The following is a 25,160-nucleotide window of genomic DNA, read 5'->3' as shown; positions in this document are numbered from 1 at the left end:
AATCACCCTTTTGGGTGAGGAGACAAGTGGCCCCTCATCCGGGCCGAGACCGACCAGCAGACCAGGTGTCGTGTCAGGGACAACCAGACGAGCCGCGGGATCACCGGGCACAACTGCGCCAGCTGCTGCCGGCTCAGGGACGACTGGGCCATCAGCTGGCGAACCAGGCACAACTGAACCGTCATCGGAAGCGGCAGGCACCACCGGACCAGCCGCTGCAGGTTCAGGGACAACGCGACCATCCTCCAGAGCAGCAGGTACCACTGGGCCATCATCAGCGGAAGAACCCGGAGCAACTAGAGTCATTGTCTCAGGAGGAGAGACAAGTGAGCCGTCCTCTGGGTCTCCAGGGACAACGAGACCAGGTGTCGTCGCGTCAGGGACAACGCGTCCATCATCCCGATCGCCAGGCGCGACTGGACCAGCTGTTGCCGGCTCAGGGACAACTGGGCCATCACCGTCAGAACCAGGCACAACAGAACCATCATCGCAAGTGGCAGGGACAACCGGACCGGCCGTTGCAGGTTCCGGGACGACGCGCCCATCCTCCGGAGCAGCAGGTACCACTGGGCCAGCAGCTGAGATGCTAGGAACAACTGGAGTCGTGGTTGCAGGGCAAGAGACAACGGGACCGGCGTCCGGGACACCAGGGACAGCGAGACCAGGTGTTGTCGCGTCAGGGACAACCAGACCCTCGTCGCGCTTGCCGGGCACGACGGCACCGTCAGCTGAAGTGTTGGGAACAACTGAAATCACCCTTTTGGGTGAGGAGACAAGTGGCCCCTCATCCGGGCCGAGACCGACCAGCAGACCAGGTGTCGTGTCAGGGACAACCAGACGAGCCGCGGGATCACCGGGCACAACTGCCCCAGCTGCTGCCGGCTCAGGGACGACTGGGCCATCAGCTGCCGAACCAGGCACAACTGAACCATCATCGGAAGCGGCAGGCACCACCGGACCAGCCGCTGCAGGTTCAGGGACAACGCGACCATCCTCCAGAGCAGCAGGTACCACTGGGCCATCATCAGCGGAAGAACCCGGAGCAACTAGAGTCATTGTCTCAGGAGGAGAGACAAGTGAGCCGTCCTCTGGGTCTCCAGGGACAACGAGACCAGGTGTCGTCGCGTCAGGGACAACGCGTCCATCATCCCGATCGCCAGGCACGACTGGACCAGCTGTTGCCGGCTCAGGGACAACTGGGCCATCACCGTCAGAACCAGGCACAACAGAACCATCGTCGCAAGTGGCAGGGACAACCGGACCGGCCGTTGCAGGTTCCGGGACGACGCGCCCATCCTCCGGAGCAGCAGGTACCACTGGGCCAGCAGCTGAGATGCTAGGAACAACTGGAGTCGTGGTTGCAGGGCAAGAGACAACGGGACCGGCGTCCGGGTCACCAGGGACAGCGAGACCAGGTGTTGTCGCGTCAGGGACAACCAGACCCTCGGCGCGCTTGCCGGGCACGACGGCACCGTCAGCTGAAGTGTTGGGAACAACTGAAATCACCCTTTTGGGTGAGGAGACAAGTGGCCTCTCATCCGGGCCGAGACCGACCAGCAGACCAGGTGTCGTGTCAGGGACAACCAGACGAGCCGCGGGATCACCGGGCACAACTGCCCCAGCTGCTGCCGGCTCAGGGACGACTGGGCCATCAGCTGCCGAACCAGGCACAACTGAACCGTCATCGGAAGCGGCAGGCACCACCGGACCAGCCGCTGCAGGTTCAGGGACAACGCGACCATCCTCCAGAGCAGCAGGTACCACTGGGCCATCATCAGCGGAAGAACCCGGAGCAACTAGAGTCATTGTCTCAGGAGGAGAGACAAGTGAGCCGTCCTCTGGGTCTCCAGGGACAACGAGACCAGGTGTCGTCGCGTCAGGGACAACGCGTCCATCATCCCGATCGCCAGGCACGACTGGACCAGCTGTTGCCGGCTCAGGGACAACTGGGCCATCACCGTCAGAACCAGGCACAACAGAACCATCGTCGCAAGTGGCAGGGACAACCGGACCGGCCGTTGCAGGTTCCGGGACGACGCGCCCATCCTCCGGAGCAGCAGGTACCACTGGGCCAGCAGCTGAGATGCTAGGAACAACTGGAGTCGTGGTTGCAGGGCAAGAGACAACGGGACCGGCGTCCGGGTCACCAGGGACAGCGAGACCAGGTGTTGTCGCGTCAGGGACAACCAGACCCTCGTCGCGCTTGCCGGGCACGACGGCACCGTCAGCTGAAGTGTTGGGAACAACTGAAATCACCCTTTTGGGTGAGGAGACAAGTGGCCCCTCATCCGGGCCGAGACCGACCAGCAGACCAGGTGTCGTGTCAGGGACAACCAGACGAGCCGCGGGATCACCGGGCACAACTGCCCCAGCTGCTGCCGGCTCAGGGACGACTGGGCCATCAGCTGGCGAACCAGGCACAACTGAACCGTCATCGGAAGCGGCAGGCACCACCGGACCAGCCGCTGCAGGTTCAGGGACAACGCGACCATCCTCCAGAGCAGCAGGTACCACTGGGCCATCATCAGCGGAAGAACCCGGAGCAACTAGAGTCATTGTCTCAGGAGGAGAGACAAGTGAGCCGTCCTCTGGGTCTCCAGGGACAACGAGACCAGGTGTCGTCGCGTCAGGGACAACGCGTCCATCATCCCGATCGCCAGGCACGACTGGACCAGCTGTTGCCGGCTCAGGGACAACTGGGCCATCACCGTCAGAACCAGGCACAACAGAACCATCGTCGCAAGTGGCAGGGACAACCGGACCGGCCGTTGCAGGTTCCGGGACGACGCGCCCATCCTCCGGAGCAGCAGGTACCACTGGGCCAGCAGCTGAGATGCTAGGAACAACTGGAGTCGTGGTTGCAGGGCAAGAGACAACGGGACCGGCGTCCGGGTCACCAGGGACAGCGAGACCAGGTGTTGTCGCGTCAGGGACAACCAGACCCTCGTCGCGCTTGCCGGGCACGACGGCACCGTCAGCTGAAGTGTTGGGAACAACTGAAACCACCCTTTTGGGTGAGGAGACAAGTGGCCCCTCATCCGGGCCGAGACCGACCAGCAGACCAGGTGTCGTGTCAGGGACAACCAGACGAGCCGCGGGATCACCGGGCACAACTGCCCCAGCTGCTGCCGGCTCAGGGACGACTGGGCCATCAGCTGGCGAACCAGGCACAACTGAACCGTCATCGGAAGCGGCAGGCACCACCGGACCAGCCGCTGCAGGTTCAGGGACAACGCGACCATCCTCCAGAGCAGCAGGTACCACTGGGCCATCATCAGCGGAAGAACCCGGAGCAACTAGAGTCATTGTCTCAGGAGGAGAGACAAGTGAGCCGTCCTCTGGGTCTCCAGGGACAACGAGACCAGGTGTCGTCGCGTCAGGGACAACGCGTCCATCATCCCGATCGCCAGGCACGACTGGACCAGCTGTTGCCGGCTCAGGGACAACTGGGCCATCACCGTCAGAACCAGGCACAACAGAACCATCGTCGCAAGTGGCAGGGACAACCGGACCGGCCGTTGCAGGTTCCGGGACGACGCGCCCATCCTCCGGAGCAGCAGGTACCACTGGGCCAGCAGCTGAGATGCTAGGAACAACTGGAGTCGTGGTTGCAGGGCAAGAGACAACGGGACCGGCGTCCGGGTCACCAGGGACAGCGAGACCAGGTGTTGTCGCGTCAGGGACAACCAGACCCTCGTCGCGCTTGCCGGGCACGACGGCACCGTCAGCTGAAGTGTTGGGAACAACTGAAATCACCCTTTTGGGTGAGGAGACAAGTGGCCCCTCATCCGGGCCGAGACCGACCAGCAGACCAGGTGTCGTGTCAGGGACAACCAGACGAGCCGCGGGATCACCGGGCACAACTGCCCCAGCTGCTGCCGGCTCAGGGACGACTGGGCCATCAGCTGCCGAACCAGGCACAACTGAACCGTCATCGGAAGCGGCAGGCACCACCGGACCAGCCGCTGCAGGTTCAGGGACAACGCGACCATCCTCCAGAGCAGCAGGTACCACTGGGCCATCATCAGCGGAAGAACCCGGAGCAACTAGAGTCATTGTCTCAGGAGGAGAGACAAGTGAGCCGTCCTCTGGGTCTCCAGGGACAACGAGACCAGGTGTCGTCGCGTCAGGGACAACGCGTCCATCATCCCGATCGCCAGGCACGACTGGACCAGCTGTTGCCGGCTCAGGGACAACTGGGCCATCACCGTCAGAACCAGGCACAACAGAACCATCGTCGCAAGTGGCAGGGACAACCGGACCGGCCGTTGCAGGTTCCGGGACGACGCGCCCATCCTCCGGAGCAGCAGGTACCACTGGGCCAGCAGCTGAGATGCTAGGAACAACTGGAGTCGTGGTTGCAGGGCAAGAGACAACGGGACCGGCGTCCGGGTCACCAGGGACAGCGAGACCAGGTGTTGTCGCGTCAGGGACAACCAGACCCTCGTCGCGCTTGCCGGGCACGACGGCACCGTCAGCTGAAGTGTTGGGAACAACTGAAACCACCCTTTTGGGTGAGGAGACAAGTGGCCCCTCATCCGGGCCGAGACCGACCAGCAGACCAGGTGTCGTGTCAGGGACAACCAGACGAGCCGCGGGATCACCGGGCACAACTGCCCCAGCTGCTGCCGGCTCAGGGACGACTGGGCCATCAGCTGGCGAACCAGGCACAACTGAACCGTCATCGGAAGCGGCAGGCACCACCGGACCAGCCGCTGCAGGTTCAGGGACAACGCGACCATCCTCCAGAGCAGCAGGTACCACTGGGCCATCATCAGCGGAAGAACCCGGAGCAACTAGAGTCATTGTCTCAGGAGGAGAGACAAGTGAGCCGTCCTCTGGGTCTCCAGGGACAACGAGACCAGGTGTCGTCGCGTCAGGGACAACGCGTCCATCATCCCGATCGCCAGGCACGACTGGACCAGCTGTTGCCGGCTCAGGGACAACTGGGCCATCACCGTCAGAACCAGGCACAACAGAACCATCGTCGCAAGTGGCAGGGACAACCGGACCGGCCGTTGCAGGTTCCGGGACGACGCGCCCATCCTCCGGAGCAGCAGGTACCACTGGGCCAGCAGCTGAGATGCTAGGAACAACTGGAGTCGTGGTTGCAGGGCAAGAGACAACGGGACCGGCGTCCGGGTCACCAGGGACAGCGAGACCAGGTGTTGTCGCGTCAGGGACAACCAGACCCTCGGCGCGCTTGCCGGGCACGACGGCACCGTCAGCTGAGGTGTTGGGAACAACTGAAACCACCCTTTTGGGTGAGGAGACAAGTGGCCCCTCATCCGGGCCGAGACCGACCAGCAGACCAGGTGTCGTGTCAGGGACAACCAGACGAGCCGCGGGATCACCGGGCACAACTGCCCCAGCTGCTGCCGGCTCAGGGACGACTGGGCCATCAGCTGGCGAACCAGGCACAACTGAACCGTCATCGGAAGCGGCAGGCACCACCGGACCAGCCGCTGCAGGTTCAGGGACAACGCGACCATCCTCCAGAGCAGCAGGTACCACTGGGCCATCATCAGCGGAAGAACCCGGAGCAACTAGAGTCATTGTCTCAGGAGGAGAGACAAGTGAGCCGTCCTCTGGGTCTCCAGGGACAACGAGACCAGGTGTCGTCGCGTCAGGGACAACGCGTCCATCATCCCGATCGCCAGGCACGACTGGACCAGCTGTTGCCGGCTCAGGGACAACTGGGCCATCACCGTCAGAACCAGGCACAACAGAACCATCGTCGCAAGTGGCAGGGACAACCGGACCGGCCGTTGCAGGTTCCGGGACGACGCGCCCATCCTCCGGAGCAGCAGGTACCACTGGGCCAGCAGCTGAGATGCTAGGAACAACTGGAGTCGTGGTTGCAGGGCAAGAGACAACGGGACCGGCGTCCGGGTCACCAGGGACAGCGAGACCAGGTGTTGTCGCGTCAGGGACAACCAGACCCTCGTCGCGCTTGCCGGGCACGACGGCACCGTCAGCTGAAGTGTTGGGAACAACTGAAATCACCCTTTTGGGTGAGGAGACAAGTGGCCCCTCATCCGGGCCGAGACCGACCAGCAGACCAGGTGTCGTGTCAGGGACAACCAGACGAGCCGCGGGATCACCGGGCACAACTGCCCCAGCTGCTGCCGGCTCAGGGACGACTGGGCCATCAGCTGGCGAACCAGGCACAACTGAACCGTCATCGGAAGCGGCAGGCACCACCGGACCAGCCGCTGCAGGTTCAGGGACAACGCGACCATCCTCCAGAGCAGCAGGTACCACTGGGCCATCATCAGCGGAAGAACCCGGAGCAACTAGAGTCATTGTCTCAGGAGGAGAGACAAGTGAGCCGTCCTCTGGGTCTCCAGGGACAACGAGACCAGGTGTCGTCGCGTCAGGGACAACGCGTCCATCATCCCGATCGCCAGGCACGACTGGACCAGCTGTTGCCGGCTCAGGGACAACTGGGCCATCACCGTCAGAACCAGGCACAACAGAACCATCGTCGCAAGTGGCAGGGACAACCGGACCGGCCGTTGCAGGTTCCGGGACGACGCGCCCATCCTCCGGAGCAGCAGGTACCACTGGGCCAGCAGCTGAGATGCTAGGAACAACTGGAGTCGTGGTTGCAGGGCAAGAGACAACGGGACCGGCGTCCGGGTCACCAGGGACAGCGAGACCAGGTGTTGTCGCGTCAGGGACAACCAGACCCTCGTCGCGCTTGCCGGGCACGACGGCACCGTCAGCTGAAGTGTTGGGAACAACTGAAATCACCCTTTTGGGTGAGGAGACAAGTGGCCCCTCATCCGGGCCGAGACCGACCAGCAGACCAGGTGTCGTGTCAGGGACAACCAGACGAGCCGCGGGATCACCGGGCACAACTGCCCCAGCTGCTGCCGGCTCAGGGACGACTGGGCCATCAGCTGCCGAACCAGGCACAACTGAACCGTCATCGGAAGCGGCAGGCACCACCGGACCAGCCGCTGCAGGTTCAGGGACAACGCGACCATCCTCCAGAGCAGCAGGTACCACTGGGCCATCATCAGCGGAAGAACCCGGAGCAACTAGAGTCATTGTCTCAGGAGGAGAGACAAGTGAGCCGTCCTCTGGGTCTCCAGGGACAACGAGACCAGGTGTCGTCGCGTCAGGGACAACGCGTCCATCATCCCGATCGCCAGGCACGACTGGACCAGCTGTTGCCGGCTCAGGGACAACTGGGCCATCACCGTCAGAACCAGGCACAACAGAACCATCGTCGCAAGTGGCAGGGACAACCGGACCGGCCGTTGCAGGTTCCGGGACGACGCGCCCATCCTCCGGAGCAGCAGGTACCACTGGGCCAGCAGCTGAGATGCTAGGAACAACTGGAGTCGTGGTTGCAGGGCAAGAGACAACGGGACCGGCGTCCGGGTCACCAGGGACAGCGAGACCAGGTGTTGTCGCGTCAGGGACAACCAGACCCTCGTCGCGCTTGCCGGGCACGACGGCACCGTCAGCTGAAGTGTTGGGAACAACTGAAATCACCCTTTTGGGTGAGGAGACAAGTGGCCCCTCATCCGGGCCGAGACCGACCAGCAGACCAGGTGTCGTGTCAGGGACAACCAGACGAGCCGCGGGATCACCGGGCACAACTGCCCCAGCTGCTGCCGGCTCAGGGACGACTGGGCCATCAGCTGCCGAACCAGGCACAACTGAACCGTCATCGGAAGCGGCAGGCACCACCGGACCAGCCGCTGCAGGTTCAGGGACAACGCGACCATCCTCCAGAGCAGCAGGTACCACTGGGCCATCATCAGCGGAAGAACCCGGAGCAACTAGAGTCATTGTCTCAGGAGGAGAGACAAGTGAGCCGTCCTCTGGGTCTCCAGGGACAACGAGACCAGGTGTCGTCGCGTCAGGGACAACGCGTCCATCATCCCGATCGCCAGGCACGACTGGACCAGCTGTTGCCGGCTCAGGGACAACTGGGCCATCACCGTCAGAACCAGGCACAACAGAACCATCGTCGCAAGTGGCAGGGACAACCGGACCGGCCGTTGCAGGTTCCGGGACGACGCGCCCATCCTCCGGAGCAGCAGGTACCACTGGGCCAGCAGCTGAGATGCTAGGAACAACTGGAGTCGTGGTTGCAGGGCAAGAGACAACGGGACCGGCGTCCGGGTCACCAGGGACAGCGAGACCAGGTGTTGTCGCGTCAGGGACAACCAGACCCTCGTCGCGCTTGCCGGGCACGACGGCACCGTCAGCTGAAGTGTTGGGAACAACTGAAACCACCCTTTTGGGTGAGGAGACAAGTGGCCCCTCATCCGGGCCGAGACCGACCAGCAGACCAGGTGTCGTGTCAGGGACAACCAGACGAGCCGCGGGATCACCGGGCACAACTGCCCCAGCTGCTGCCGGCTCAGGGACGACTGGGCCATCAGCTGGCGAACCAGGCACAACTGAACCGTCATCGGAAGCGGCAGGCACCACCGGACCAGCCGCTGCAGGTTCAGGGACAACGCGACCATCCTCCAGAGCAGCAGGTACCACTGGGCCATCATCAGCGGAAGAACCCGGAGCAACTAGAGTCATTGTCTCAGGAGGAGAGACAAGTGAGCCGTCCTCTGGGTCTCCAGGGACAACGAGACCAGGTGTCGTCGCGTCAGGGACAACGCGTCCATCATCCCGATCGCCAGGCACGACTGGACCAGCTGTTGCCGGCTCAGGGACAACTGGGCCATCACCGTCAGAACCAGGCACAACAGAACCATCGTCGCAAGTGGCAGGGACAACCGGACCGGCCGTTGCAGGTTCCGGGACGACGCGCCCATCCTCCGGAGCAGCAGGTACCACTGGGCCAGCAGCTGAGATGCTAGGAACAACTGGAGTCGTGGTTGCAGGGCAAGAGACAACGGGACCGGCGTCCGGGTCACCAGGGACAGCGAGACCAGGTGTTGTCGCGTCAGGGACAACCAGACCCTCGTCGCGCTTGCCGGGCACGACGGCACCGTCAGCTGAAGTGTTGGGAACAACTGAAATCACCCTTTTGGGTGAGGAGACAAGTGGCCCCTCATCCGGGCCGAGACCGACCAGCAGACCAGGTGTCGTGTCAGGGACAACCAGACGAGCCGCGGGATCACCGGGCACAACTGCCCCAGCTGCTGCCGGCTCAGGGACGACTGGGCCATCAGCTGGCGAACCAGGCACAACTGAACCGTCATCGGAAGCGGCAGGCACCACCGGACCAGCCGCTGCAGGTTCAGGGACAACGCGACCATCCTCCAGAGCAGCAGGTACCACTGGGCCATCATCAGCGGAAGAACCCGGAGCAACTAGAGTCATTGTCTCAGGAGGAGAGACAAGTGAGCCGTCCTCTGGGTCTCCAGGGACAACGAGACCAGGTGTCGTCGCGTCAGGGACAACGCGTCCATCATCCCGATCGCCAGGCACGACTGGACCAGCTGTTGCCGGCTCAGGGACAACTGGGCCATCACCGTCAGAACCAGGCACAACAGAACCATCGTCGCAAGTGGCAGGGACAACCGGACCGGCCGTTGCAGGTTCCGGGACGACGCGCCCATCCTCCGGAGCAGCAGGTACCACTGGGCCAGCAGCTGAGATGCTAGGAACAACTGGAGTCGTGGTTGCAGGGCAAGAGACAACGGGACCGGCGTCCGGGTCACCAGGGACAGCGAGACCAGGTGTTGTCGCGTCAGGGACAACCAGACCCTCGTCGCGCTTGCCGGGCACGACGGCACCGTCAGCTGAAGTGTTGGGAACAACTGAAACCACCCTTTTGGGTGAGGAGACAAGTGGCCCCTCATCCGGGCCGAGACCGACCAGCAGACCAGGTGTCGTGTCAGGGACAACCAGACGAGCCGCGGGATCACCGGGCACAACTGCCCCAGCTGCTGCCGGCTCAGGGACGACTGGGCCATCAGCTGGCGAACCAGGCACAACTGAACCGTCATCGGAAGCGGCAGGCACCACCGGACCAGCCGCTGCAGGTTCAGGGACAACGCGACCATCCTCCAGAGCAGCAGGTACCACTGGGCCATCATCAGCGGAAGAACCCGGAGCAACTAGAGTCATTGTCTCAGGAGGAGAGACAAGTGAGCCGTCCTCTGGGTCTCCAGGGACAACGAGACCAGGTGTCGTCGCGTCAGGGACAACGCGTCCATCATCCCGATCGCCAGGCACGACTGGACCAGCTGTTGCCGGCTCAGGGACAACTGGGCCATCACCGTCAGAACCAGGCACAACAGAACCATCGTCGCAAGTGGCAGGGACAACCGGACCGGCCGTTGCAGGTTCCGGGACGACGCGCCCATCCTCCGGAGCAGCAGGTACCACTGGGCCAGCAGCTGAGATGCTAGGAACAACTGGAGTCGTGGTTGCAGGGCAAGAGACAACGGGACCGGCGTCCGGGTCACCAGGGACAGCGAGACCAGGTGTTGTCGCGTCAGGGACAACCAGACCCTCGTCGCGCTTGCCGGGCACGACGGCACCGTCAGCTGAAGTGTTGGGAACAACTGAAACCACCCTTTTGGGTGAGGAGACAAGTGGCCCCTCATCCGGGCCGAGACCGACCAGCAGACCAGGTGTCGTGTCAGGGACAACCAGACGAGCCGCGGGATCACCGGGCACAACTGCCCCAGCTGCTGCCGGCTCAGGGACGACTGGGCCATCAGCTGCCGAACCAGGCACAACTGAACCGTCATCGGAAGCGGCAGGCACCACCGGACCAGCCGCTGCAGGTTCAGGGACAACGCGACCATCCTCCAGAGCAGCAGGTACCACTGGGCCATCATCAGCGGAAGAACCCGGAGCAACTAGAGTCATTGTCTCAGGAGGAGAGACAAGTGAGCCGTCCTCTGGGTCTCCAGGGACAACGAGACCAGGTGTCGTCGCGTCAGGGACAACGCGTCCATCATCCCGATCGCCAGGCACGACTGGACCAGCTGTTGCCGGCTCAGGGACAACTGGGCCATCACCGTCAGAACCAGGCACAACAGAACCATCGTCGCAAGTGGCAGGGACAACCGGACCGGCCGTTGCAGGTTCCGGGACGACGCGCCCATCCTCCGGAGCAGCAGGTACCACTGGGCCAGCAGCTGAGATGCTAGGAACAACTGGAGTCGTGGTTGCAGGGCAAGAGACAACGGGACCGGCGTCCGGGTCACCAGGGACAGCGAGACCAGGTGTTGTCGCGTCAGGGACAACCAGACCCTCGTCGCGCTTGCCGGGCACGACGGCACCGTCAGCTGAAGTGTTGGGAACAACTGAAACCACCCTTTTGGGTGAGGAGACAAGTGGCCCCTCATCCGGGCCGAGACCGACCAGCAGACCAGGTGTCGTGTCAGGGACAACCAGACGAGCCGCGGGATCACCGGGCACAACTGCCCCAGCTGCTGCCGGCTCAGGGACGACTGGGCCATCAGCTGCCGAACCAGGCACAACTGAACCGTCATCGGAAGCGGCAGGCACCACCGGACCAGCCGCTGCAGGTTCAGGGACAACGCGACCATCCTCCAGAGCAGCAGGTACCACTGGGCCATCATCAGCGGAAGAACCCGGAGCAACTAGAGTCATTGTCTCAGGAGGAGAGACAAGTGAGCCGTCCTCTGGGTCTCCAGGGACAACGAGACCAGGTGTCGTCGCGTCAGGGACAACGCGTCCATCATCCCGATCGCCAGGCACGACTGGACCAGCTGTTGCCGGCTCAGGGACAACTGGGCCATCACCGTCAGAACCAGGCACAACAGAACCATCGTCGCAAGTGGCAGGGACAACCGGACCGGCCGTTGCAGGTTCCGGGACGACGCGCCCATCCTCCGGAGCAGCAGGTACCACTGGGCCAGCAGCTGAGATGCTAGGAACAACTGGAGTCGTGGTTGCAGGGCAAGAGACAACGGGACCGGCGTCCGGGTCACCAGGGACAGCGAGACCAGGTGTTGTCGCGTCAGGGACAACCAGACCCTCGTCGCGCTTGCCGGGCACGACGGCACCGTCAGCTGAAGTGTTGGGAACAACTGAAACCACCCTTTTGGGTGAGGAGACAAGTGGCCCCTCATCCGGGCCGAGACCGACCAGCAGACCAGGTGTCGTGTCAGGGACAACCAGACGAGCCGCGGGATCACCGGGCACAACTGCCCCAGCTGCTGCCGGCTCAGGGACGACTGGGCCATCAGCTGCCGAACCAGGCACAACTGAACCGTCATCGGAAGCGGCAGGCACCACCGGACCAGCCGCTGCAGGTTCAGGGACAACGCGACCATCCTCCAGAGCAGCAGGTACCACTGGGCCATCATCAGCGGAAGAACCCGGAGCAACTAGAGTCATTGTCTCAGGAGGAGAGACAAGTGAGCCGTCCTCTGGGTCTCCAGGGACAACGAGACCAGGTGTCGTCGCGTCAGGGACAACGCGTCCATCATCCCGATCGCCAGGCACGACTGGACCAGCTGTTGCCGGCTCAGGGACAACTGGGCCATCACCGTCAGAACCAGGCACAACAGAACCATCGTCGCAAGTGGCAGGGACAACCGGACCGGCCGTTGCAGGTTCCGGGACGACGCGCCCATCCTCCGGAGCAGCAGGTACCACTGGGCCAGCAGCTGAGATGCTAGGAACAACTGGAGTCGTGGTTGCAGGGCAAGAGACAACGGGACCGGCGTCCGGGTCACCAGGGACAGCGAGACCAGGTGTTGTCGCGTCAGGGACAACCAGACCCTCGTCGCGCTTGCCGGGCACGACGGCACCGTCAGCTGAAGTGTTGGGAACAACTGAAACCACCCTTTTGGGTGAGGAGACAAGTGGCCCCTCATCCGGGCCGAGACCGACCAGCAGACCAGGTGTCGTGTCAGGGACAACCAGACGAGCCGCGGGATCACCGGGCACAACTGCCCCAGCTGCTGCCGGCTCAGGGACGACTGGGCCATCAGCTGCCGAACCAGGCACAACTGAACCGTCATCGGAAGCGGCAGGCACCACCGGACCAGCCGCTGCAGGTTCAGGGACAACGCGACCATCCTCCAGAGCAGCAGGTACCACTGGGCCATCATCAGCGGAAGAACCCGGAGCAACTAGAGTCATTGTCTCAGGAGGAGAGACAAGTGAGCCGTCCTCTGGGTCTCCAGGGACAACGAGACCAGGTGTCGTCGCGTCAGGGACAACGCGTCCATCATCCCGATCGCCAGGCACGACTGGACCAGCTGTTGCCGGCTCAGGGACAACTGGGCCATCACCGTCAGAACCAGGCACAACAGAACCATCGTCGCAAGTGGCAGGGACAACCGGACCGGCCGTTGCAGGTTCCGGGACGACGCGCCCATCCTCCGGAGCAGCAGGTACCACTGGGCCAGCAGCTGAGATGCTAGGAACAACTGGAGTCGTGGTTGCAGGGCAAGAGACAACGGGACCGGCGTCCGGGTCACCAGGGACAGCGAGACCAGGTGTTGTCGCGTCAGGGACAACCAGACCCTCGTCGCGCTTGCCGGGCACGACGGCACCGTCAGCTGAAGTGTTGGGAACAACTGAAACCACCCTTTTGGGTGAGGAGACAAGTGGCCCCTCATCCGGGCCGAGACCGACCAGCAGACCAGGTGTCGTGTCAGGGACAACCAGACGAGCCGCGGGATCACCGGGCACAACTGCCCCAGCTGCTGCCGGCTCAGGGACGACTGGGCCATCAGCTGCCGAACCAGGCACAACTGAACCGTCATCGGAAGCGGCAGGCACCACCGGACCAGCCGCTGCAGGTTCAGGGACAACGCGACCATCCTCCAGAGCAGCAGGTACCACTGGGCCATCATCAGCGGAAGAACCCGGAGCAACTAGAGTCATTGTCTCAGGAGGAGAGACAAGTGAGCCGTCCTCTGGGTCTCCAGGGACAACGAGACCAGGTGTCGTCGCGTCAGGGACAACGCGTCCATCATCCCGATCGCCAGGCACGACTGGACCAGCTGTTGCCGGCTCAGGGACAACTGGGCCATCACCGTCAGAACCAGGCACAACAGAACCATCGTCGCAAGTGGCAGGGACAACCGGACCGGCCGTTGCAGGTTCCGGGACGACGCGCCCATCCTCCGGAGCAGCAGGTACCACTGGGCCAGCAGCTGAGATGCTAGGAACAACTGGAGTCGTGGTTGCAGGGCAAGAGACAACGGGACCGGCGTCCGGGTCACCAGGGACAGCGAGACCAGGTGTTGTCGCGTCAGGGACAACCAGACCCTCGTCGCGCTTGCCGGGCACGACGGCACCGTCAGCTGAAGTGTTGGGAACAACTGAAACCACCCTTTTGGGTGAGGAGACAAGTGGCCCCTCATCCGGGCCGAGACCGACCAGCAGACCAGGTGTCGTGTCAGGGACAACCAGACGAGCCGCGGGATCACCGGGCACAACTGCCCCAGCTGCTGCCGGCTCAGGGACGACTGGGCCATCAGCTGCCGAACCAGGCACAACTGAACCGTCATCGGAAGCGGCAGGCACCACCGGACCAGCCGCTGCAGGTTCAGGGACAACGCGACCATCCTCCAGAGCAGCAGGTACCACTGGGCCATCATCAGCGGAAGAACCCGGAGCAACTAGAGTCATTGTCTCAGGAGGAGAGACAAGTGAGCCGTCCTCTGGGTCTCCAGGGACAACGAGACCAGGTGTCGTCGCGTCAGGGACAACGCGTCCATCATCCCGATCGCCAGGCACGACTGGACCAGCTGTTGCCGGCTCAGGGACAACTGGGCCATCACCGTCAGAACCAGGCACAACAGAACCATCGTCGCAAGTGGCAGGGACAACCGGACCGGCCGTTGCAGGTTCCGGGACGACGCGCCCATCCTCCGGAGCAGCAGGTACCACTGGGCCAGCAGCTGAGATGCTAGGAACAACTGGAGTCGTGGTTGCAGGGCAAGAGACAACGGGACCGGCGTCCGGGTCACCAGGGACAGCGAGACCAGGTGTTGTCGCGTCAGGGACAACCAGACCCTCGTCGCGCTTGCCGGGCACGACGGCACCGTCAGCTGAAGTGTTGGGAACAACTGAAACCACCCTTTTGGGTGAGGAGACAAGTGGCCCCTCATCCGGGCCGAGACCGACCAGCAGACCAGGTGTCGTGTCAGGGACAACCAGACGAGCCGCGGGATCACCGGGCACAACTGCCCCAGCTGCTGCCGGCTCAGGGACGACTGGGCCATCAGCTGCCGAACCAGGCACAACTGAACCGTCATCGGAAGCGGCAGGCACCACCGGACCAGCCGCTGCAGGTTCAGGGACAACGCGACCATCCTCCAGAGCAGCAGGTACCACTGGGCCATCATCAGCGGAAGAACCCGGAGCAACTAGAGTCATTGTCTCAGGAGGAGAGACAAGTGAGCCGTCCTCTGGGTCTCCAGGGACAACGAGACCAGGTGTCGTCGCGTCAGGGACAACGCGTCCATCATCCCGATCGCCAGGCACGACTGGACCAGCTGTTGCCGGCTCAGGGACAACTGGGCCATCACCGTCAGAACCAGGCACAACAGAACCATCGTCGCAAGTGGCAGGGACAACCGGACCGGCCGTTGCAGGTTCCGGGACGACGCGCCCATCCTCCGGAGCAGCAGGTACCACTGGGCCAGCAGCTGAGATGCTAGGAACAACTGGAGTCGTGGTTGCAGGGCAAGAGACAACGGGACCGGCGTCCGGGTCACCAGGGACAGCGAGACCAGGTGTTGTCGCGTCAGGGACAACCAGACCCTCGTCGCGCTTGCCGGGCACGACGGCACCGTCAGCTGAAGTGTTGGGAACAACTGAAACCACCCTTTTGGGTGAGGAGACAAGTGGCCCCTCATCCGGGCCGAGACCGACCAGCAGACCAGGTGTCGTGTCAGGGACAACCAGACGAGCCGCGGGATCACCGGGCACAACTGCCCCAGCTGCTGCCGGCTCAGGGACGACTGGGCCATCAGCTGGCGAACCAGGCACAACTGAACCGTCATCGGAAGCGGCAGGCACCACCGGACCAGCCGCTGCAGGTTCAGGGACAACGCGACCATCCTCCAGAGCAGCAGGTACCACTGGGCCATCATCAGCGGAAGAACCCGGAGCAACTAGAGTCATTGTCTCAGGAGGAGAGACAAGTGAGCCGTCCTCTGGGTCTCCAGGGACAACGAGACCAGGTGTCGTCGCGTCAGGGACAACGCGTCCATCATCCCGATCGCCAGGCACGACTGGACCAGCTGTTGCCGGCTCAGGGACAACTGGGCCATCACCGTCAGAACCAGGCACAACAGAACCATCGTCGCAAGTGGCAGGGACAACCGGACCGGCCGTTGCAGGTTCCGGGACGACGCGCCCATCCTCCGGAGCAGCAGGTACCACTGGGCCAGCAGCTGAGATGCTAGGAACAACTGGAGTCGTGGTTGCAGGGCAAGAGACAACGGGACCGGCGTCCGGGTCACCAGGGACAGCGAGACCAGGTGTTGTCGCGTCAGGGACAACCAGACCCTCGTCGCGCTTGCCGGGCACGACGGCACCGTCAGCTGAAGTGTTGGGAACAACTGAAACCACCCTTTTGGGTGAGGAGACAAGTGGCCCCTCATCCGGGCCGAGACCGACCAGCAGACCAGGTGTCGTGTCAGGGACAACCAGACGAGCCGCGGGATCACCGGGCACAACTGCCCCAGCTGCTGCCGGCTCAGGGACGACTGGGCCATCAGCTGCCGAACCAGGCACAACTGAACCGTCATCGGAAGCGGCAGGCACCACCGGACCAGCCGCTGCAGGTTCAGGGACAACGCGACCATCCTCCAGAGCAGCAGGTACCACTGGGCCATCATCAGCGGAAGAACCCGGAGCAACTAGAGTCATTGTCTCAGGAGGAGAGACAAGTGAGCCGTCCTCTGGGTCTCCAGGGACAACGAGACCAGGTGTCGTCGCGTCAGGGACAACGCGTCCATCATCCCGATCGCCAGGCACGACTGGACCAGCTGTTGCCGGCTCAGGGACAACTGGGCCATCACCGTCAGAACCAGGCACAACAGAACCATCGTCGCAAGTGGCAGGGACAACCGGACCGGCCGTTGCAGGTTCCGGGACGACGCGCCCATCCTCCGGAGCAGCAGGTACCACTGGGCCAGCAGCTGAGATGCTAGGAACAACTGGAGTCGTGGTTGCAGGGCAAGAGACAACGGGACCGGCGTCCGGGTCACCAGGGACAGCGAGACCAGGTGTTGTCGCGTCAGGGACAACCAGACCCTCGTCGCGCTTGCCGGGCACGACGGCACCGTCAGCTGAAGTGTTGGGAACAACTGAAACCACCCTTTTGGGTGAGGAGACAAGTGGCCCCTCATCCGGGCCGAGACCGACCAGCAGACCAGGTGTCGTGTCAGGGACAACCAGACGAGCCGCGGGATCACCGGGCACAACTGCCCCAGCTGCTGCCGGCTCAGGGACGACTGGGCCATCAGCTGCCGAACCAGGCACAACTGAACCGTCATCGGAAGCGGCAGGCACCACCGGACCAGCCGCTGCAGGTTCAGGGACAACGCGACCATCCTCCAGAGCAGCAGGTACCACTGGGCCATCATCAGCGGAAGAACCCGGAGCAACTAGAGTCATTGTCTCAGGAGGAGAGACAAGTGAGCCGTCCTCTGGGTCTCCAGGGACAACGAGACCAGGTGTCGTCGCGTCAGGGACAACGCGTCCATCATCCCGATCGCCAGGCACGACTGGACCAGCTGTTGCCGGCTCAGGGACAACTGGGCCATCACCGTCAGAACCAGGCACAACAGAACCATCGTCGCAAGTGGCAGGGACAACCGGACCGGCCGTTGCAGGTTCCGGGACGACGCGCCCATCCTCCGGAGCAGCAGGTACCACTGGGCCAGCAGCTGAGATGCTAGGAACAACTGGAGTCGTGGTTGCAGGGCAAGAGACAACGGGACCGGCGTCCGGGTCACCAGGGACAGCGAGACCAGGTGTTGTCGCGTCAGGGACAACCAGACCCTCGTCGCGCTTGCCGGGCACGACGGCACCGTCAGCTGAAGTGTTGGGAACAACTGAAACCACCCTTTTGGGTGAGGAGACAAGTGGCCCCTCATCCGGGCCGAGACCGACCAGCAGACCAGGTGTCGTGTCAGGGACAACCAGACGAGCCGCGGGATCACCGGGCACAACTGCCCCAGCTGCTGCCGGCTCAGGGACGACTGGGCCATCAGCTGCCGAACCAGGCACAACTGAACCGTCATCGGAAGCGGCAGGCACCACCGGACCAGCCGCTGCAGGTTCAGGGACAACGCGACCATCCTCCAGAGCAGCAGGTACCACTGGGCCATCATCAGCGGAAGAACCCGGAGCAACTAGAGTCATTGTCTCAGGAGGAGAGACAAGTGAGCCGTCCTCTGGGTCTCCAGGGACAACGAGACCAGGTGTCGTCGCGTCAGGGACAACGCGTCCATCATCCCGATCGCCAGGCACGACTGGACCAGCTGTTGCCGGCTCAGGGACAACTGGGCCATCACCGTCAGAACCAGGCACAACAGAACCATCGTCGCAAGTGGCAGGGACAACCGGACCGGCCGTTGCAGGTTCCGGGACGACGCGCCCATCCTCCGGAGCAGCAGGTACCACTGGGCCAGCAGCTGAGATGCTAGGAACAACTGGAGTCGTGGTTGCAGGGCAAGAGACAACGGGACCGGCGTCCGGGTCACCAGGGACAGCGAGACCAGGTGTTGTCGCGTCAGGGACAACCAGACCCTCGTCGCGCTTGCCGGGCACGACGGCACCGTCAGCTGAAGTGTTGGGAACAACTGAAACCACCCTTTTGGGTGAGGAGACAAGTGGCCCCTCATCCGGGCCGAGACCGACCAGCAGACCAGGTGTCGTGTCAGGGACAACCAGACGAGCCGCGGGATCACCGGGCACAACTGCCCCAGCTGCTGCCGGCTCAGGGACGACTGGGCCATCAGCTGCCGAACCAGGCACAACTGAACCGTCATCGGAAGCGGCAGGCACCACCGGACCAGCCGCTGCAGGTTCAGGGACAACGCGACCATCCTCCAGAGCAGCAGGTACCACTGGGCCATCATCAGCGGAAGAACCCGGAGCAACTAGAGTCATTGTCTCAGGAGGAGAGACAAGTGAGCCGTCCTCTGGGTCTCCAGGGACAACGAGACCAGGTGTCGTCGCGTCAGGGACAACGCGTCCATCATCCCGATCGCCAGGCACGACTGGACCAGCTGTTGCCGGCTCAGGGACAACTGGGCCATCACCGTCAGAACCAGGCACAACAGAACCATCGTCGCAAGTGGCAGGGACAACCGGACCGGCCGTTGCAGGTTCCGGGACGACGCGCCCATCCTCCGGAGCAGCAGGTACCACTGGGCCAGCAGCTGAGATGCTAGGAACAACTGGAGTCGTGGTTGCAGGGCAAGAGACAACGGGACCGGCGTCCGGGTCACCAGGGACAGCGAGACCAGGTGTTGTCGCGTCAGGGACAACCAGACCCTCGTCGCGCTTGCCGGGCACGACGGCACCGTCAGCTGAAGTGTTGGGAACAACTGAAACCACCCTTTTGGGTGAGGAGACAAGTGGCCCCTCATCCGGGCCGAGACCGACCAGCAGACCAGGTGTCGTGTCAGGGACAACCAGACGAGCCGCGGGATCACCGGGCACAACTGCCCCAGCTGCTGCCGGCTCAGGGACGACTGGGCCATCAGCTGCCGAACCAGGCACAACTGAACCGTCATCGGAAGCGGCAGGCACCACCGGACCAGCCGCTGCAGGTTCAGGGACAACGCGACCATCCTCCAGAGCAGCAGGTACCACTGGGCCATCATCAGCGGAAGAACCCGGAGCAACTAGAGTCATTGTCTCAGGAGGAGAGACAAGTGAGCCGTCCTCTGGGTCTCCAGGGACAACGAGACCAGGTGTCGTCGCGTCAGGGACAACGCGTCCATCATCCCGATCGCCAGGCACGACTGGACCAGCTGTTGCCGGCTCAGGGACAACTGGGCCATCACCGTCAGAACCAGGCACAACAGAACCATCGTCGCAAGTGGCAGGGACAACCGGACCGGCCGTTGCAGGTTCCGGGACGACGCGCCCATCCTCCGGAGCAGCAGGTACCACTGGGCCAGCAGCTGAGATGCTAGGAACAACTGGAGTCGTGGTTGCAGGGCAAGAGACAACGGGACCGGCGTCCGGGTCACCAGGGACAGCGAGACCAGGTGTTGTCGCGTCAGGGACAACCAGACCCTCGTCGCGCTTGCCGGGCACGACGGCACCGTCAGCTGAAGTGTTGGGAACAACTGAAACCACCCTTTTGGGTGAGGAGACAAGTGGCCCCTCATCCGGGCCGAGACCGACCAGCAGACCAGGTGTCGTGTCAGGGACAACCAGACGAGCCGCGGGATCACCGGGCACAACTGCCCCAGCTGCTGCCGGCTCAGGGACGACTGGGCCATCAGCTGCCGAACCAGGCACAACTGAACCGTCATCGGAAGCGGCAGGCACCACCGGACCAGCCGCTGCAGGTTCAGGGACAACGCGACCATCCTCCAGAGCAGCAGGTACCACTGGGCCATCATCAGCGGAAGAACCCGGAGCAACTAGAGTCATTGTCTCAGGAGGAGAGACAAGTGAGCCGTCCTCTGGGTCTCCAGGGACAACGAGACCAGGTGTCGTCGCGTCAGGGACAACGCGTCCATCATCCCGATCGCCAGGCACGACTGGACCAGCTGTTGCCGGCTCAGGGACAACTGGGCCATCACCGTCAGAACCAGGCACAACAGAACCATCGTCGCAAGTGGCAGGGACAACCGGACCGGCCGTTGCAGGTTCCGGGACGACGCGCCCATCCTCCGGAGCAGCAGGTACCACTGGGCCAGCAGCTGAGATGCTAGGAACAACTGGAGTCGTGGTTGCAGGGCAAGAGACAACGGGACCGGCGTCCGGGTCACCAGGGACAGCGAGACCAGGTGTTGTCGCGTCAGGGACAACCAGACCCTCGTCGCGCTTGCCGGGCACGACGGCACCGTCAGCTGAAGTGTTGGGAACAACTGAAACCACCCTTTTGGGTGAGGAGACAAGTGGCCCCTCATCCGGGCCGAGACCGACCAGCAGACCAGGTGTCGTGTCAGGGACAACCAGACGAGCCGCGGGATCACCGGGCACAACTGCCCCAGCTGCTGCCGGCTCAGGGACGACTGGGCCATCAGCTGCCGAACCAGGCACAACTGAACCGTCATCGGAAGCGGCAGGCACCACCGGACCAGCCGCTGCAGGTTCAGGGACAACGCGACCATCCTCCAGAGCAGCAGGTACCACTGGGCCATCATCAGCGGAAGAACCCGGAGCAACTAGAGTCATTGTCTCAGGAGGAGAGACAAGTGAGCCGTCCTCTGGGTCTCCAGGGACAACGAGACCAGGTGTCGTCGCGTCAGGGACAACGCGTCCATCATCCCGATCGCCAGGCACGACTGGACCAGCTGTTGCCGGCTCAGGGACAACTGGGCCATCACCGTCAGAACCAGGCACAACAGAACCATCGTCGCAAGTGGCAGGGACAACCGGACCGGCCGTTGCAGGTTCCGGGACGACGCGCCCATCCTCCGGAGCAGCAGGTACCACTGGGCCAGCAGCTGAGATGCTAGGAACAACTGGAGTCGTGGTTGCAGGGCAAGAGACAACGGGACCGGCGTCCGGGTCACCAGGGACAGCGAGACCAGGTGTTGTCGCGTCAGGGACAACCAGACCCTCGTCGCGCTTGCCGGGCACGACGGCACCGTCAGCTGAAGTGTTGGGAACAACTGAAACCACCCTTTTGGGTGAGGAGACAAGTGGCCCCTCATCCGGGCCGAGACCGACCAGCAGACCAGGTGTCGTGTCAGGGACAACCAGACGAGCCGCGGGATCACCGGGCACAACTGCCCCAGCTGCTGCCGGCTCAGGGACGACTGGGCCATCAGCTGCCGAACCAGGCACAACTGAACCGTCATCGGAAGCGGCAGGCACCACCGGACCAGCCGCTGCAGGTTCAGGGACAACGCGACCATCCTCCAGAGCAGCAGGTACCACTGGGCCATCATCAGCGGAAGAACCCGGAGCAACTAGAGTCATTGTCTCAGGAGGAGAGACAAGTGAGCCGTCCTCTGGGTCTCCAGGGACAACGAGACCAGGTGTCGTCGCGTCAGGGACAACGCGTCCATCATCCCGATCGCCAGGCACGACTGGACCAGCTGTTGCCGGCTCAGGGACAACTGGGCCATCACCGTCAGAACCAGGCACAACAGAACCATCGTCGCAAGTGGCAGGGACAACCGGACCGGCCGTTGCAGGTTCCGGGACGACGCGCCCATCCTCCGGAGCAGCAGGTACCACTGGGCCAGCAGCTGAGATGCTAGGAACAACTGGAGTCGTGGTTGCAGGGCAAGAGACAACGGGACCGGCGTCCGGGTCACCAGGGACAGCGAGACCAGGTGTTGTCGCGTCAGGGACAACCAGACCCTCGTCGCGCTTGCCGGGCACGACGGCACCGTCAGCTGAAGTGTTGGGAACAACTGAAACCACCCTTTTGGGTGAGGAGACAAGTGGCCCCTCATCCGGGCCGAGACCGACCAGCAGACCAGGTGTCGTGTCAGGGACAACCAGACGAGCCGCGGGATCACCGGGCACAACTGCCCCAGCTGCTGCCGGCTCAGGGACGACTGGGCCATCAGCTGCCGAACCAGGCACAACTGAACCGTCATCGGAAGCGGCAGGCACCACCGGACCAGCCGCTGCAGGTTCAGGGACAACGCGACCATCCTCCAGAGCAGCAGGTACCACTGGGCCATCATCAGCGGAAGAACCCGGAGCAACTAGAGTCATTGTCTCAGGAGGAGAGACAAGTGAGCCGTCCTCTGGGTCTCCAGGGACAACGAGACCAGGTGTCGTCGCGTCAGGGACAACGCGTCCATCATCCCGATCGCCAGGCACGACTGGACCAGCTGTTGCCGGCTCAGGGACAACTGGGCCATCACCGTCAGAACCAGGCACAACAGAACCATCGTCGCAAGTGGCAGGGACAACCGGACCGGCCGTTGCAGGTTCCGGGACGACGCGCCCATCCTCCGGAGCAGCAGGTACCACTGGGCCAGCAGCTGAGATGCTAGGAACAACTGGAGTCGTGGTTGCAGGGCAAGAGACAACGGGACCGGCGTCCGGGTCACCAGGGACAGCGAGACCAGGTGTTGTCGCGTCAGGGACAACCAGACCCTCGTCGCGCTTGCCGGGCACGACGGCACCGTCAGCTGAAGTGTTGGGAACAACTGAAATCACCCTTTTGGGTGAGGAGACAAGTGGCCCCTCATCCGGGCCGAGACCGACCAGCAGACCAGGTGTCGTGTCAGGGACAACCAGACGAGCCGCGGGATCACCGGGCACAACTGCCCCAGCTGCTGCCGGCTCAGGGACGACTGGGCCATCAGCTGCCGAACCAGGCACAACTGAACCGTCATCGGAAGCGGCAGGCACCACCGGACCAGCCGCTGCAGGTTCAGGGACAACGCGACCATCCTCCAGAGCAGCAGGTACCACTGGGCCATCATCAGCGGAAGAACCCGGAGCAACTAGAGTCATTGTCTCAGGAGGAGAGACAAGTGAGCCGTCCTCTGGGTCTCCAGGGACAACGAGACCAGGTGTCGTCGCGTCAGGGACAACGCGTCCATCATCCCGATCGCCAGGCACGACTGGACCAGCTGTTGCCGGCTCAGGGACAACTGGGCCATCACCGTCAGAACCAGGCACAACAGAACCATCGTCGCAAGTGGCAGGGACAACCGGACCGGCCGTTGCAGGTTCCGGGACGACGCGCCCATCCTCCGGAGCAGCAGGTACCACTGGGCCAGCAGCTGAGATGCTAGGAACAACTGGAGTCGTGGTTGCAGGGCAAGAGACAACGGGACCGGCGTCCAGGTCACCAGGGACAGCGAGACCAGGTGTTGTCGCGTCAGGGACAACCAGACCCTCGTCGCGCTTGCCGGGCACGACGGCACCGTCAGCTGAAGTGTTGGGAACAACTGAAACCACCCTTTTGGGTGAGGAGACAAGTGGCCCCTCATCCGGGCCGAGACCGACCAGCAGACCAGGTGTCGTGTCAGGGACAACCAGACGAGCCACGGGATCACCGGGCACAACTGCCCCAGCTGCTGCCGGCTCAGGGACGACTGGGCCATCAGCTGCCGAACCAGGCACAACTGAACCGTCATCGGAAGCGGCAGGCACCACCGGACCAGCCGCTGCAGGTTCAGGGACAACGCGACCATCCTCCGGAGCAGCAGGTACCACTGGGCCAGCAGCTGAGATTCTAGGAACAACTGGAGTCGTGGGTGCAGAGCAAGAGACAACTGTACCGGTGTCCAGGTCACCAGGGACAGCGAGGCCAGGTGTTTCCATTTCAGGGACAACGCGAGAAACTTTCCGTTTACCTGGCACAGTTGGACCGTCAGGTGAATTTCCAGAGCGTTTCATTCCAGGTCAGATGTTTGCAAGGACAACGACCTTCTCGTCTGTGTCATCAGGTTTAACTGGACCATCAGCTGACCTATTAAGGACAACCAGCCCCGATGGTATAGGTTCAGAGACTACTGGTTCCTCTCCTGGGTTTTCTAAGTCACCTGTGTCAGCTCTTGAAGGCTTAGTGACAAGGAGATTATCAACTGGTGAATCAGAGACTACTGGACCTTCCTCTGGTCTCTCATGGTCAACTGGATCACTGTCTGAGGTCACCACTGATGCAGAAGGAATTTTGCCTCCAGGAAGTGAGGTTACATCTGAAGGCAAGTCAAGTTTCCTAACATCAGAAGCTTTAATATAGGCAATATTATTTTTATCTAATGCCTTCTTTTAATCTATATAAACTTATACCTTTACTATTTAGAACTCAAATCGTTCAATAAAGATTGAACTTTTTTGATTGTTGTTTTAAATTGATTTCATTGCCATCTTAAGAAATTAGTACTTTTTTCTTGCTACCTTTTTTTGACCAGATGTAACCAGAGGGTTATTTGGAGCTACCAGAGGTGTTGGCAAAGGAAATATATCTAGAGAGTCAGTCTTTGTTCCTCTTCTGGAACCAAGCAGGCAAGGCCTACCTGGTTTCGTAGTTTGTGGTCTAACATGAGCATAACTGAGACCCAAATCATGATAGTGAGTTTACGTTAATTTAATCAAGGACCACATTT

The 25,160-nt window shown here is 62.7% G+C and overlaps 1 protein-coding gene across 1 annotated transcript in view; it reads left to right on the top strand.

Annotated features, from left to right (window-relative positions):
- Positions 1-25,160, top strand: part of MUC19 (mucin 19, oligomeric) — a 102,461-nt gene that overhangs the window by 62,881 nt on the left and 14,420 nt on the right. Inside the window, exons 48-56 of the mRNA XM_073223505.1 lie at positions 23-560; positions 651-1,310; positions 1,365-2,060; positions 2,115-2,810; positions 2,865-3,560; positions 3,615-4,310; positions 4,365-5,060; positions 5,151-5,625; positions 5,715-24,755. Coding sequence (XP_073079606.1) covers positions 23-560; positions 651-1,310; positions 1,365-2,060; positions 2,115-2,810; positions 2,865-3,560; positions 3,615-4,310; positions 4,365-5,060; positions 5,151-5,625; positions 5,715-24,755 — 24,194 coding nt within the window. The remainder of the gene's footprint in view (positions 1-22; positions 561-650; positions 1,311-1,364; positions 2,061-2,114; positions 2,811-2,864; positions 3,561-3,614; positions 4,311-4,364; positions 5,061-5,150; positions 5,626-5,714; positions 24,756-25,160) is intronic.

Source organism: Manis javanica, chromosome 15 (assembly GCF_040802235.1).
Source record: "Manis javanica isolate MJ-LG chromosome 15, MJ_LKY, whole genome shotgun sequence".
Lineage (NCBI taxonomy): Eukaryota > Metazoa > Chordata > Mammalia > Pholidota > Manidae > Manis > Manis javanica.
This window is presented reverse-complemented; position numbering and strand designations above follow the sequence as displayed.